This window comes from Tachypleus tridentatus, chromosome 8 (genome assembly GCF_004210375.1).
Source record: "Tachypleus tridentatus isolate NWPU-2018 chromosome 8, ASM421037v1, whole genome shotgun sequence".
NCBI lineage: Eukaryota > Metazoa > Arthropoda > Merostomata > Xiphosura > Limulidae > Tachypleus > Tachypleus tridentatus.
Genome location: NC_134832.1, coordinates 6,301,411 through 6,318,148, shown reverse-complemented (window position 1 = coordinate 6,318,148; position 16,738 = coordinate 6,301,411). Strand labels below are relative to the sequence as shown.

The window sequence follows — 16,738 nt, the reverse complement described above, 5'->3', positions numbered from 1 at the left end:
TGCATAAAGTTTTAGTAGTTGGGCATTTGCTAAAAACTATATACATAGGTATCAAACATGTCGCCTCAGGGACCACGACTTACATCTACAGCTACCTGCCACTTTATTAACGTATGTAAATTGCTGTTACAAAATACGGCTAATTTTCGTATAACTAAAAGTAAACAGTAATATCTTTCAATATATGAAAATGACTTATAACTTACAATCTTGCTCTATACTCACGTGCACTTTGTAATTTCTATTAAGGTTTGACCTCTAAATTTCCTCACATAGAAAAATCGACTTTTTTGATGAGAGGTGTTTGTTGGGTTTTTTTCGGATATCAGCGCCCACCTCTATGAGGACTATCTGCAGTAGCCATCATAATTTGTAAATGCTATATTAGATGGAAGGAAACTAGTAAACAACACTCGCCGCTAACCTTAGTTTACTGTAACTGGAAACGGGAATTTGACCATCGTTTTTAAAATGTACCCAAGGCACCAAAGTGCGAAGCGCGTTTATGAAACAACAGGACGCAATAATAAACCGTTGGATTCACATCTCAGCATGACAATAACCAGGCCCCACCGGACACTTCTTGTTAGGAAAATCTTCAATAAGAAAATCTCATCAAAATAACTTTCTTATAAAACACCAAACACATCAACTCGGTCTATTCCTCACCATGTTTACTTTTATGACTAATATAAACGTATCCAAGTACACGCATACATATTACCATATTCATAGAAGCGAAACGCTTAAATATTTCAAATTAGTTGAAACGAAGTGACAATTTTTGAGTTTGTTGTCTGGCTCCGAAACAATCGTTTGGTTAAGTGCCAAATGCCTGACATGACCCACAGGTGTCGAAACAATTCCAGCATTCCGTCAATGTTTTTTGGTTGTTGTTTTTTCCCCTTGGCAAGGGTCCAAACCGTGGGTTGTCGTGTAAAAGTCAAAGAAACTTTAGTATTGAATAGTTGGTCACGTATCAGAATACACGGACAAAAAAAAACTGTCGCACTTTCCTTACATGAATTTAACTGAAGTTAACTAAGAACTCCAGCAAAGTTCAAATAAAGAACATGAAAGTGAAGACTAGTTTCTTTCCAATCAGTGTGAGGTTCTTGTTACTTCTGAATTTCAACACAACTGGGTTTCTGCGTATAAAGAAATATCTCTCTTGGCAGCCATTCTTAAAACGTATGTATATGTTTTCTTATAGAAAAGCCACATTGAGCTATCTGCTAACTCCACCGAGGGGAATCGAACCCCTCATTTTAGCATTGTAAATCCGTAAACTTACCGCTATACCAGCGGAGGACTTCTTAAAACGTATAAATTACACTGAAAATGTCATCTATTCAAATTTAAACGTATTTCCTACTTCAACGTCATTGTAGTAAGCAAGAGTGGTTTCGTAAAAATTCAAGAAAAATATTGTAGCTCCAGTAATGCATTGGTTAAAAACACTAGCATTGTATCTTTGGAAAATAACTTATGAATAAAGCTTTAGCCAAAGCTACTTAATTTCAACCCTTGGTTCCCCAGGCGGTCAACGTTAATTTTATGGACTTACAAAAGTAAAATACGGGGTTCGATTCCTCACGAGGATATGATGCAGATAACCTGTTGTGTAGTTCTGCACTAAAACAAACGTAGTCCAGTTTCAACTTCTATGAAAGCGTATTTAATGTGTTCTACATTATTGATTCAATTACATACAATATATCCCCCGTCACACTAAACACGCTCGCCCTTTCAGCCGTGGAGCGTTATAATGTACGAACAATCCTACTATTTGTTGGTAAAAGAGTAGCCCAAAAGTTGGTGGTGGGTGGTGACGATTAGCTTCCTTCCCTCAAGTCTTACATCGCTAAATCAGGGACAGCTAGTGCAGATACTTCTCATGTAGCTTTGCGCGAAATTTAAAACAATCCAAACCAAAACAAATAAACAAAAAACGTACAATAATTTCATCATTACATAGTATGTAATTAAGTTACGAATTTGAGGAAAATTACGTCATAAGACATATTGTGAGACTGAATGTTGTGAAATTTAATCTGGTTTAAGTAACGATAATCACATATATTTCTATGCGTCCAAATTTATGAACACTGCAATACTATGCAGGGTTGGTTTCTCAATAAACTGTCCCTTGCCCAACATTATGTTCTTTACATTTACACTAGCTAATAACTTAACTATGTACAAGAGTGTCGTTAGCTACTAAAAAGGTTCGGGGTTTTGGGGCCCTATGAAGCGGCAAATACTCAAATTAATTAAAACATAATTGCAAGGCAGTATGTTATAGTTTACTTAATTAAGATCGATTCGGAGCACTGTGGAATGCATACGGAGCATGGGTATGCCCTGAGACTCCCCTGACTATGTGACAATTCGAAGACAATGTCTTAACCATTTATTCATTTATTTACAAAATTGATTGGATACCACCACATCTGTTTGGAATTTGGTAAATAATCGTGTTATTTCAAGTTCCTTGTTCAAATCATGCAATTACAACCAAGAATATTGTTACCAATGAACCTTGGTTTAAAACAACAACATTTAAGTTAGTGTAACCCAATAAAGACCCTACATAATCAAATAAAACCAAAAATATTGTTACTAATGAAATTTAGTTTACAAAAACAGCTTTAACTTAACGTAACCCAATAAAGATTCTAAAATTAGCCGTGATCAATGTTTCTGCCTTCATCACAAGTATAAAATAACACATTACTGTAATGTGAGTATTCAAAATTAGTTCACTTTCCCTTAAAGTGTTTTACTTACTATCAGATTTCACAAAACACCAAAATAAAAGTTTAAAAAAATCTAAATACATTTATGTCTAATAGTAGGTAAACATACAAATATGATATACAGTAATCTAAAATAACCTTAGATCCACTATTATTGAGCAATAATAAATTTATATAGATACATGTTTCGACATTTTCACGTGCTCTCATTTGAACTGAAAAAGACACGTCAAAGTGTTGAAACTTATATGCATATAGATTTTGTGATGTTCCGTAATCGTTGACCTAAACTTTATTTTACGTTTGTGTCTGTATTCTAAGTAAAACGAAGGTCAGCGCTAAACTACATCGGCTATAACTGTACGCGTAAATAGAAAATCCGAAGAACCAACCGTTTGTTTGTTTGTTTTGAATTTCGCACAAAGCTACTCGAGGGCTATCTGTGTTAGCCGTCCCTAATTTAGCAGTGTAAGACTAGAGGGAAGGCAGCTAGTCATCACCACCCACCGCCAACTCTTGGGCTACTCTTTTACCAACGAATAGTGGGATTGACCGTAACATTATAACGCCCGCACGGCTGGGAGGGCGAGCATGTTTGGCGCGACGCGGGCGCGAACCCGCGACCCTCGGATTACGAGTCGCACGCCTTACGCGCTTGGCCATGCCGGGCCGAATCAAGAAAGAATTATACAGATTTAATAATGATATATATATATATATTTCTTAATCTTCAGAAAACTGCAAACCTGCTTCACATCTTAGCATTGCTTAATAGAAACATTGGTGTTAAAAATTGGCGAGAGATAAACCAAAGCTTATATCTTACCTAATTCTTAGAGAAGTTTACATTACACTGCTGTTTCATGTCTCGGCTTTATTTAACAGAGATACTGGTGTTAAAGATAAGCTAGGGGTAAGTGAAAACGTATGTCTTACCTTCCTAATTCTTGGAGAAGGCTATACTCCTCTTTCACGTCTTTATTTTGTTTTACTGAAATATTCCTAGCTTCAAAAGACGTCTCTACCTCTGGAAGATATAACCAATCTCTCATTCACGCAAAACAGTTCATAAATATTAACTCGATCTATCGGAAAAAAATATTACCATTTTAAAAACAAGGTATAAATTCATAATTTTCAAATATTACAATATTTTTATTGTACCTTTATTTCAAGCAACCATTGCCAAAAATATGTAAGTTTCCAATTCTTTATCTTCTCACTGTCAAATGACAATTTTCAATACTTACTCTTTGTTTTACTGTTTTGTAGAAAGCACAGTGGAGTCGTAAATCTCCGAAATAGATTTTAAAATTGGTTCATAAACATGTAGTACGATAAACTAAGGCTATTTTACAGTTTATGAGACGCGTAACTGAAATTTCATTAACAAAAAACTCGCAATATAATTCTTTTATTAAAATATTTGACTTTTTTTTCAACTTAGTTCATCTGGCCCTAAAATTCGATTTTAATGTACATATATTTCAGTCTAGATATTATCAACACCAGCACAATGCTAATAACATTATGTTTGCAAGTCTTACCATCTTCGTCTGGTTCTGTCTCATCAATGTAGATCATCTTCAGTTTTTCTGAAATGCGAAAATATCTTGAGTTTTTTTCTTATCCCAAGCATTTAATACGTAAGTAATTATTCTGATATTATTAAATAAATAGGGAGGTTTCATTCGATGCTCTGTCCCTTTTCTCGTCGGTCATTTCTGAGAAATCTACAAGTGTATAAAGCATTGTAAAAAAATTTATAAATGTTCACATAATAGAGTATTATAAATCAACGTAGTTATTTTCCACAATTGGCTACATTTCCGCTGACGCAGCACGTGACATGACTAATAAAAATAAAACGTTGAAAAAATGCTTGAAATAAGAACATGCTGGTTTAGGCTAACATCCAAACGACAATGGAAATGCCACCTTCTATCTAACGTAGAACACGAATCAATTTCAAGTCTAGTGAATTCAATACACAAAGAAAATTGTCTGCTAATTTAAAGATAGTTGAGTTTAAAATGATTGTTTATATAAAGAGTTTGCATAATCATGCTTTATAATGAACTTGTTGCCAATCGGTTTCTCTATGAAACCTCCAAACCTTTTTGAAACGAAAATAGCAGCTTTTCCTTGTACTTCTGTGATAATCCAATGCTTTTCCAAACCCAAAATCGGACGTGGTATCTTTAGCATGCCGAATAAGGTCTACACATATTAAAACAAACTATTGATTCCATAATTACTACTAGTAAGAAATTTCTAGTTTTACTATTATTTATGCGGTCCTCAAACTGATCTCATCGGCTTTTAAACTATACTTTTCTAAACTATATATAAACCAACTTGCTTGTCAATATATACTTTGTTTGCTACAGAAATACTAATAGGACAATGTTTAACCTAAAGATGACCTAAGAAAGTCAAAACGTTGTCCTGCACTTTATTTTAATTAAAGTGCTAATACCCATACCAGCCGTCTTCAGAATACATTTTTACTTCAAGTGGGTTTCTCATAATCTCATAATGTTGACAAACGTACCATCAATATTCCAGTTAATTCTAGTAGTTTCTGCTGAAGCCCACTGTCTGCCTTAAGCATAAAATAAGCGGATTCACCCAATATATTGGTTAAGACTATTTTTATATACAACAAATGGTGTAATAGGAAAAAAGATCAAAAACTCAGTAGGATACAGTATGTTGACCTCACCAGTAATCGTTAATTGTATGGTTAAGCTACATGCTAATCACGTAGCAGTTGCAGTTCCACAATATTTTCAATAAATTTTTTATGCAATAATTATATAAACTAAGTCGCAGCGAAGTTAAATGTTTATGGATCTATCTAAAATATTACTTGAGAAAAAATACGAAGATATCACTGAGTATAATCGACTTTATTTAGTTGGAATTTGTTTATCCAGTTGTTTATCGCAAGTTAGAAGAAGCGCAGATTCTTATGAAACATTTTTAATGGAAACATTTAACGTCAGCACACATCAAACATTTTATTTATTACCATACAAGGCCCGACGTGGCCAGGTGGTTAAGGCACTCGACTTGTAATCGGAAGGTCGCAGGTTCGAATCCGCGTAACACCAAACATGTTCACCCTTTCAGCCGTGAGGACGTTATAATGTAACTGTCAATCCCACTATTCGTTGATAAAAGAGTATCCAAAGGATTGGTGGTGGGTGATGATGACTAGTTGCCTTCCCTCTGGTCTTACACTACTAAATTAAGTACAGATAACGCAGATAGCCCTCGCGTAGCTTTGCGCGACATTCAAAATCAAACAAACAAACAATTATCACACATAAAAGCCATACCAAATATCAAAATTGTGATGCCAAAGCATTTAGGAGAATGGCTTCATCATTAGCTAAAAAGCTTAATATATGATTAAATATTAGCTAAAGATCGATATTTATTTTATATATAATTATAACAAAATGTATGCGGTTTGTCCTCAAGCAGGGAGACTTGCAGCTCTATGTTAAATATCTCTACCTAGGTTCATTTAATCATTATCACGTTACTTAACTTCTCTTTTGCCATCATGTGAGTAAGTCTTTAGCATCAGGTTTACTTTTAATATTAATCAAATCTCCTTTCCGGAAAGAAATGAACATTTGACAAATTAATCTCAGTTCAAGGTCTAATGTTTAACATACATTCTGTTACACAAGATTAAAGCGACTCACGTCATGAAGATCTTATTTATATAAGCCAGGGTCACCTTGCCAAAAATACTAACAGAAAACAAAACCGCCGCTCTGAAACTTTGTTTCAATGATGCAGGCTGATGTCTAATAGAAAACAAGCTCTCGTTTATCACGGTCACGCATAAGGTGGACGTTGTTTATCACTGACTGCAAAACATCCCTAAGTGAACACACCGAAACATTTTTCTTCCAATATATGCATTCTGTATGAATAACGCAGAGATTTCTCTTTGAAGGATAGGTCAATAGCGACAATAAAATTCAAAGTATTTTGATTTATATTTATTAACTATATTTTTCAACAGTTAATATGAAATGTTGTAGTTCCTGCTCTTTATTACAACCATCACCCACTTTGACGTAAGTATTACAGAAAAAAAAAAAAATTACCAGCTCTATAAGAACTAAAGGAATTAAACTTCATACAATATGAAACAGTTCTGACAACCCTAATAACGTTAAAATAGAAAGTTTATTTGTTATTAAACATAAAGTTTTATAATGGGTGTCTGTGTTCATCACAACACAGATATTTAAACCCGATTTTTAGCGTTATAGTCCTTGTGTCTTACCACTGAGTTACTAGGGGTTCTTGATAAAACCGACGGATTATTTTAACATAGTCAAACTGAAAAGTCCACAGTAAACATAACTGACATTCGTTTGACGTCTTAGCATTTAAAAACCATTAATATGATCTAGAGAATTTTATTTCTCTATGAAACTAAATCCCTTAATGTTATTCTTTAAAGCAGAGCCAAAAGCAAAAGGCAAAATAATAATTTTTTACATCTTTTCGAGTGACTCTGTTCTAGATGTAGTTGGAACACTGTTCAAAACAAAAAAGTTCAACTAAATAATGTTATAATAAAGACCACGGCCGAACACTGTGCCCAACAAAAAAGCTATTAGCAACAATGTTATTCATACTATTTTGGTTATACCGTCAAATGAACCTAGTTACTTAATTGTTTGTTTGTTTTTTAATTTCGCACAAAGCTACACGAGGTCTATCTGCCGTCCCTAATTTAGTAGTGTAAAACTAGAAGGAAGGTATCTAGTTACCATCACCTATCCCCAACTCTTAGGCCACTATTTTACCAATGAATAGTGGGATTTATTGTGCATAATTACACCCCCCAAGGCTGAAAGAACGAGCATTTTGGTGTGACGGCGATTCAAACCTGTGACTCTCAGATTACGTGTGGAGTGCCTTAACCATTTAGCCTTTCCAGGCAGAGTAATTTGATAAAGAGTGGGCGTGAAGCATAAATATACTGTAACGTTCTGGTTTATTTGTTTGTTTTGAAGTTAAGCACAAAACAACACGATGGGCTATCTGTGCTCTGCACATCATGGGTACTAAAACCCGGATTCTAGAGTTGTAAGTCTTCTTTGAGTTTCGCGCAGAGCTATGCGAAGGCTATGTTAGACGTCCCTAATGTAGCAGTGTAAAACTAGATGAAAGTAACCTAATCATCACCACCCACCGCCAACTCTTTGGCTACTATTTTACCATCGAACAGTGGGATTGATCGTAACATCATAATGCGCCCAATCTGAAAGGGTAAGCATGTTTGGTGCGACAGGGATTCGAACCTGCCATATACAATTTTACTTTGGGAACTGAATTGATAAAAACTTCACCAGCGCATATAAAGCACTTATTCTATCAAGCTGTTTAAAATAAAATCAATTTAAAGAATTTTAAATTATTCAAATCAACTAGACACTTAAACTGTCGTTTATTTTGTTGTCAAAGATAAATGTACATAATCATCTATCTGCACTGTGCACATAACAGGGATTGAACTCTGAATTTTAGCATTATGAGCCGTCAAGCTTACTACTGAACCACCAAGGCTACTACTTGTATCTTTTTTTATTTCTTTTTCTTTTTTGGAAGTGTCTCTTCGGCAACCAGTTTATTTTTGTGTGGAATATCTGATGTCATAAGAGTGCAATAAACGCTACCGGCGGCTCAGTGATACGTCTAACTGGCTTATAATACTAAAATTCGGGTTTCGATATCCGCGATGGGCAGAACATAGATAGCCTATTGTATAGTTTTGTGCTTAATAAAAAAATATCAGTAACTAAGAATGGAGTTTTTCTCGATCTTGATATATGACTACAATCTGCAGAATTGTAACCGTTTAAACCTTACAACAAAATGTAGATCTAGTAATAGTAACATTTTATATAAACTGCTAATTTCTAATATTTCCTGTATTACCACGTGTTGTCGTTGCGAATAATAAATAAAACTTATAAATACAGACTAAAAATTCTTAATCAAAATTATCACACTAATTTCTCAGTTTAAAGCTTTTCTTAATTTACTTAGTGTACCGTACTTCACAATGGATTGAAGGATAAAAACATAATAAATATGCAACTAAAATTGGAGATTATTCTTTCTTCTATGAAAATTTTTGGGAAATATGCAACTACTGTTTATTTAATTAATACGTAAATACACTACCAAATTGCTGAAAAACGTATAGCTAAAAATTATTATTCGTACCTGTGTTCTAGGCGTAATTCAAAGAATCGACTGAAAATTCCTCTTTCTTGTTATTCGAAAACGTTGACGACCACTTACGTTAAACCTAAAGTTCTCCCATGACACCACTGCCACAGAAAACACCAAGTCTTTTCGTGATGAGATTGTTGGATTTGGCACAACAAAGAGATATTCCTAGTATCACGTGACTTTAGCTTTTAAAAATAGCACGCCTCTTTTGTATGACCGAGGAAGTTTAGCGAATTGAATTGCCGAGAGAGGACCTAAAGAAACGGAAAGCTACTGTATTTTACATAGTTTCAAGGAAAATGAGACTCCAGAAAAAGATTCTTTTTGTTCACAATGTTTGAAAGTAACAGATGAATGCCATCTGTGTCAGTTTCAAACTAAGTATTTCAGTTTGCATCAAAAATCACACGTCATTTGGCCTACGTTATAAAGTCTACAATCGTATGTCTAGCGTTCTTTTTGCAACGATGCAAACTACACAGATTTAATAATCTGAAGATTATATTCAATTTTCTGCTCAGTAAGATGCAAAGTACAAGCATTTTCTAAACTTGATACTACAATATTCAGATTTCTACCAGCCAAGGTATTAAAAACACACATTTTATAAGTTTTTGAATTTCGCGCAAAGCTACTCGAGGGCTATCTGCGCTAACTGTCCCTAATTTAGCAGTGTAAGACTAGAGGGAAGGCAGCTAGTCATCACCACCCACCGCCAACTCTTGGGCTACTCTTTTACCAACAAATAGTGGGATTGACCGTAACATTATAACGGCTACAAGGCTGGGATGGCGAGCATGTTTGGTGCAACCGGAATTCGAAACCGCGACCCTCGGATTACGAGTCGAACGCCCACATTATATAAATTGATGAGTATAGCATTGAATTTTCAGCTCGCCAATTTGAAAATTATTTTTCTATGCTGTCATAGGTTTATGGTATGTCTAACTTTTATTTTAGATTATAATATTCAATTTTTAATCACGAAAATGCAAGTTACACACATTTTGTAAATTGAACATTATTATATTCAGTTTTTGTCCATCAAGATGTGCTCTCAAGTGATACAACGGTAAGCATGAAAACTTATAATGTAAGAAAACGGACCTAGAGTTATCATTTAATAACATTAAATTGTGCAAGACAAAGTGGTGCATCTGAGACTTCTGAATAACTAACGAACAGAAGGTCTATATGTTGCACTTTATTTGACAGTTATTTTTATGTCTGCACTACAATAATATATACGACAGTCTCATAAACAGTCTCACCTTCTTTCAGTCAATGTTTCTTCATTACTGAACTTTGCTGTATTTCAGCTATCGAATCCAGAAATGTCGTATAAGTTCATAATAAACTGTTTCCCCAGAAAAGCTCGATATTTTGCATAGTTTATTCGCTGAAAGGTTCATTTTCGAAACAACGACTTTTTAATACTTAAGCTTACATTTACCGATATCATAAGCATTTGACTGTACACAGCTACAACAAACTGCAACTCTGGTGGTTAGCGATCTCCAACTGTAAAGTTGAGGATTTATGGTTCGTGACCCCTTGCCGGTAAAATGCGCTGAGCATTTTGGGACCGTGAATGCACTATACGAGTATCAGCCAAATTCTAACTATTCAGTCAGACTTGCGTAACCAAGAGTTTACGATAGGTGCTGTTGAGTATCTGCCTTTATTTTAACTTGTAGTTTAAAATTAGTAATGACTATGTGAAGATGACCCCTTTTATAGCTTGACGCGAAAATTCTGAAACAGACAAAATATCGTGGTGATGCTTTTAAAATATTTATATTAAATACGCTTCAAAAATTCTGCGAATTGCGTTTAACTAGGACCTAGCTTAATTTAAATTAATGGCAATTATTTTAGAAGCACAACGCAAACTCAGGTTTTACTTTCTATATCAGTCCAGTGCAATTTCGCAGCCAAAATAAAATTTGAGTGTATAATATATTTATCGGTGGATTCTATATAAAAAAAAAAAAAAGCAGGAAGGATCCAATTTCGATGCATTCCACGTCGATACCCTAGTGGGTTTTGAGATATAATATTACTAATATGGCAGACCATTCGAAATATCTTTACTCATATTCTACAAACATTGTAGCACAAAAATGGTCATATATAGCATGAAAAGAATCGTATGCATGTGTAATACTTCTTTATTTACTAACATTATGGTACCCGCTGTTACAGCGGTTAGTCTACTGATTTACAGTCCTAAAATCAGGAATTCGATAACCCTAGGTAGACTCAGCAGATATCCCGATGTAGCTTTGCTATAAAAAAAAAAAAACGCAAACACGCTAACATTATGTGAATAATGTTTTAATATCATGCTTCTTGTAAGACGTTTGGAATTTGTATACCCACTATCAGTTGGTTTTTTTGTGTTATAGAAGCTAATTTTATCATCGGCGTAAAAATTAATGAAATTTTGTTCATGAGAATGTCAAGTCAGGAAAGGAAACAAATCGGAAATTTCTCCAATGAAGAAAGTTCGGTCTGGTTTGAGTTTCGTGCAAAGTTACTCAAAGACTATCTGAAGTTAGTCATCCCTAATTCTGAAGTGAAATGCTCTAACAGTTAAAAAAAAATGGATTCGAACCCACGGCTCTCAGATTGCGAGTTGAGTGTCCTAATGACAAGCTTATACCACGCTAAAGACTGTAAAAACAAAAAAGGGTGTATCAAATAATAATTAATGCCGATGACAGAGGAAATGAAGTTAGTCCAACACGGTTACCTCTATTGTCAGAAACATTAGGCGAAAAATTTCCCACAACATCTTTACCATATATTAGGATTTTAATCAGCCAGATACAAAACAGATGCACTGCCTAACAAATAAATGCAGATTAAACTGTACGAGAAGAGAGGAATGTTGAATGCATTCATGGTTTTGGAATAAGCTGTTATCACAAAGAATTTCTAATACTTAAAAGATATACAGCAGGATAGGTGGAGAGAGATAGTACATCTCTGACTGCGTGAGTGTTAACCCCCTCTTGAACACTTGTGGTAAATAAACAAACAGCTCCCCCAAATAAAATGTATCTTACATAACATTATTCTCACCAACTCATGTGACAAAATAACCTACCCAAACAAAACACTCATCAGCCACCTATGCTATGCAGTATTTGCGAGAATCAGGGTAATATACCTGGAGCCACTTGTTGATTTTCGCTGGGAATTTAACAAGTTATTGCAAACAATTTTGATGCAAACAGAATAGACTGTTATCTGCAAATGCACATGCTTTAATTTTGACTCAAACACAGACTACTTGAAGCAGCACCACTTTTGCTGAGGAACAGGAAATACCACAACTCCCAATGTCAAATTATGGGTTATTCAAAATTCAGTGTATCATTGTAATTATTCAGTGGTCTAAATAAAGCAAAATAACTACAAAAAGACTATCATGCCTCTGTAGTTCAAACAAACATATCATTTATGGGGTCTTTTAAACCGTATTTCTGTATCCTGAATGTCGCTACCCCTGATACTGAAATATCTGACTTTGAAGGTTTAATACATTTGTTAAGAACTAGAAAACTCTAATTAAGCTATCTACAAAAGCGATTTGCACGCCTTTTATAGACATGGCACTTTGATCTCATAGCTATAATGGCAGCTATGGGCAAAACCAGACTATTGACAAAAGAAACTGAACAAAGATTTGCAAACCTTAATGTAGATCATAGATCAAAAACTGTGTATGATTTTCTTACTAATCAATAGATCAACAACTGTGTTGGATTGCCTTATAAATCAATAGATCAACAACTGTATAGAATTGTCTTACATGTTAATAGATCAACAACTATGTAGGACTGTCTTACAAGTTAATAGATCAACAACTGCGTAGAGTTGTCTTACAAGCCAAATGAAAATACCTAAGTATATTTTCTTATGTTATCTTAAGATTTGAAAGAATGCATATATTCATGAGTATTATTGGAGCCACCGGCACTAGGAATTCTGACAATAGCATTTACAGGACTTCCAAGTATGCTATCGGAAAAAAAAAAACTTCTTAAAACATGCAAGCACTGTGTATGCTCTATGAAAAGCTCCTTAGGGCAATAATTAGAATATGTTGCATGTATAAAGACATGCAAGAGTCCTTGGAACTCAGAGCAACACTTGAAAAGTCCGATAAAAGACGTTTTACAAAACCACTTATCAAAGTTTAGAAATTTTATCGAACATTTAACTTGGTTTCACTAAGAAAATGTCTTGCCTTACAAATCTTTTGACATTCTTTTTAGAGGTCACTGCTTGTGTAAATGAGGGTATATTTGGTATATCTTAATTTTCAGAAAGCACTTGACACGATGCCACCTAGAAGGCTTGTAAAAATATTTCTATAGGTGTGAGTGATAAGTTAGAAAATTGATTAAAAGAGTGATTGGATGGAAGAAAGAAGAGGCTTGTTACAAATAGAGATCAATCAAACTGGATTGATGTTGCAAGAAGTGTACCTTACGATTAAATTTTAGGACCATTGCTCTTTTTTGATTTACATCAAGGGCATATGTGATGGAATGATCAATAAATTACTTAAATTTTTTGATGGTACTTAGGTCGTGGTTGTTGCTGGCAAGTGAAGAGGATGCTGCTGTTCAACAAGAGGATATATATTACTAAGTGAGTTGGACAAATAAATGGAAAATTTACTTTAATTATGATAAATGCAAAATATTACATGTGGGTTATCATAATTTAAATTATAAGTGCAATTTAGATGGGAATAACCTTAACTGTGTCACGAAGGAAAGGAATCTTGGTGCAGTGGTTGATCAGTCTCTTAAGCTGTTGCTAGCGGTAGGCCAAATAGGATTTCGGTTGAATCTATAGAAATTTTGAATATAAGTCTAAAGAGGTTATAATTTCATTGTACAGGTTACTGATTTGGCTACATTTGGAGTATTATGTTCAGTCTTGATATCCTTATCCTATGAAGGACGTTGAATTGTTGAAAATAATTCAGAGGATGGTTACTAGAACAGTGCATAGAATGGAGGGATTCTCATACAAGGAAAAACTGAAATATCTTAGATTGTTTTCTTTGAAGAAAAAAAAAAAGAAGAGTTGGAGAGAATCTGATTGAGATGTTTAAGATTGTAAAGGGAATTGATAACGTCGATGCATCATCTTTTTTCATACATAAAAACGAGAATTATAGCACTAAGAGACACAAATATAGATTTAGGCAAGATAGAAACTGCCTTCAGCCAAGACAATTTTATTTTTCAAATAGGATGTTTGGCCTTTAGAATGGGTTACATTCGGATGTTATGGCTGCAATAAATTTAAGTGACTTTAAGAGAAAGCTTGATAAGTATATGAATGATAAAGGTTGGTTTAAAATTTTTAGAATTTATTTATTAATAGTTTTAATTTAGTTTAGTTAAGGGGACAGCTGAGGTGGACCAATAGTTTTCATCTTATTCTAAAACATTATGTTATAAGTTAAGGTAAAGGATTGACGAGGTATTAATTATTATTAAGACAATTTTTAATAATTCAGTCTATCGCAGTTTGCCATCCAGTGGCTAAATAGCGAGACTGTAAACTTATAAATCTAAAAATTGGATTTCAATGCCTGTGGCTGGCACAACACAGGTTATCTATTGTTTAGTTTTTTTAACACCAAGCAAATGATCACAGTTTCACGGTAAATAAACAATTCTCGTGCATAGACTAGTGCTTCTATACTCAGTTTAGTAACGTTGAACTGAAACGATTTAGCTGAGAAAGAGATTACCAAAAATAATAAACAATAATGATGGATATAAATCCTGGAGAGGGACCGGCATGGCCAAGCGTGTAAAGGCGTGCGACTCGTAATCTGAGGGTCGCGGGTTCGCATCCCCGTCGCGCTAAACATGCTCGCCCTTTCAACCGTGGGGGCGTTATAATGTGACGGTCAATCCTACTATTCGTTGGTAAAAGAGTAGCCCAAGAGTTGGCGGTGGTTGGTGATGATTCAGCTGCCTTCCCTCTAGTCTTACACTGCTAAATTAGGGACGGCTAGCACAGATAGCCCTCGAGTAGCTTTGTGCGAAATTCAAAAAACAAACAAACAAACAAACGAATCCTGGAGAAATTAAGCATGTGTATAATTTAATTTAAATAATTACAGAGTTATAAACCAACAGTACATTTTAACAGTGTTTTCCAAAATCACACGAGGCTTCTTATACAATTTGATAACCTCAGTTGACATCAAACAATTTCAACACTGCTGAATGTTTCATTTGTATTTTTATATTTATATGCTATTTTCAAATTTTCTTTCTAATTATAAAGCATTGAATAGATCTTTTAAAGATAACTGGCATATTGCATATGTTTTTTTTATTATTATTCTAGTTTTCAATGTCTCAGCGGCGATGACTTTTGTTGTTATTATTCGTATATTAGTAAAACGTACCAAGAGCATGTTGCCATGTCACATAAAGACATAAATGTTGTGGTTGACATGTAATCTATTTACAAAATGACAGACTTTTGTTTGATAACCAAATAGCATATGAATACAAATATATTTACTCTTTTGGATTTTTGACCACTTGAATCAAAAGTTATAAAACATCATTAACAGTCCGCTGACATTTCCACGAGACATCCTCATTTAACGTTGGTGATAAACTGATTAGTTCATTAATATATATTGATAACGTTTAATTTCTATATATTTATTAAATATTTTTACTTTCACATATATTGTGTTCTCAAACATGTAGGGACGGGTGTGGTCTAGTAGTTTGCATTTCAGACTATGAATTGGAGAGTTCAAGGTTCGAAATCGTAAACCGTTAAAGCGTGATCTGAATTTTAAAACAGTGAGTGACGGTTACATCCAGCTATTTGGTTAGGTAAAAGTAGCATAAGAGTACGGAGAGTGCTGCTAACTACCCTATTAGTTCAAAAACAAGAACCATCATTTGCAAATAACCCTTTGTGTACATTTATTTTTGTATTTTTACAAAATAATTTAAATAACTTAATTAATCAAAGTAAAGGAGAATGTATAACAATATATCAAATATCTGGTATATCAAGTACCAACAAGGTCTGTTCGCCCAGTAGCAGTGTTCCTCGGAGCCACTAGCTATATATTTTTTCACTGACTGACCGATATGTTTGTCAATCAAAATAAAGTCATTTAAATTCTTAAAAAACATTTCGAGATTATACATTTTCGAACTTAATGTTTCGTATAATGTTTCTTTAGATTGCAATTCGTGATGACGAGAAACCCACTTGAAGCAAAAATGTATCCCAAGACGGCTGGTATGGGTATTGAAATGTTTATTAAAATAAAGTAGGGTACAACCTTTGTTAACTTGAAGATGACCTAAGAAGGTCGAAATGTTGTTCTCTACTTTATGTTAATAAAAGTATTAATACTCATACCACTCATCTTGAGATACATCTTTTGATAACAGTTCAAGAAATAAGAAAACAAATTATGTTGTAGTTTTTATCATTTTAACCATTATCTTCTGTTAGACTAAATATTTATGTAAATTGATTTTATCATTTGACTATAGGTTGTGAAAAAACTAATTTAAAAACTTTGACTGCTTTTTTATATATTTTTTTATTTTATATTTTATTAGGAAAATTAATTTTTATATGTCGTATGTCGCGCTCTCTACTAGTAATTGTTTGTGACG

The 16,738-nt window shown here is 34.0% G+C and overlaps 1 protein-coding gene across 2 annotated transcripts in view; it reads right to left on the bottom strand.

The window, feature by feature from the left end:
• The window catches only part of LOC143258462 (myosin light chain kinase, smooth muscle-like), a 40,143-nt gene extending 30,813 nt beyond the window's left edge, over window positions 1-9,330 (bottom strand). For both annotated transcript variants that reach the window (XM_076517475.1, XM_076517476.1), the window contains exons 1-3: window positions 9,027-9,330; window positions 4,307-4,354; window positions 3,696-3,786 (exon numbers count right to left, since the gene is read on the bottom strand). In XM_076517475.1, the coding sequence (XP_076373590.1) occupies window positions 3,696-3,786; window positions 4,307-4,343 (128 nt within the window). In that variant the 5' untranslated portion in view covers window positions 4,344-4,354; window positions 9,027-9,330. The remainder of the gene's footprint in view (window positions 1-3,695; window positions 3,787-4,306; window positions 4,355-9,026) is intronic.
• Window positions 9,331-16,738: the final 7,408 nt, after the last annotated feature.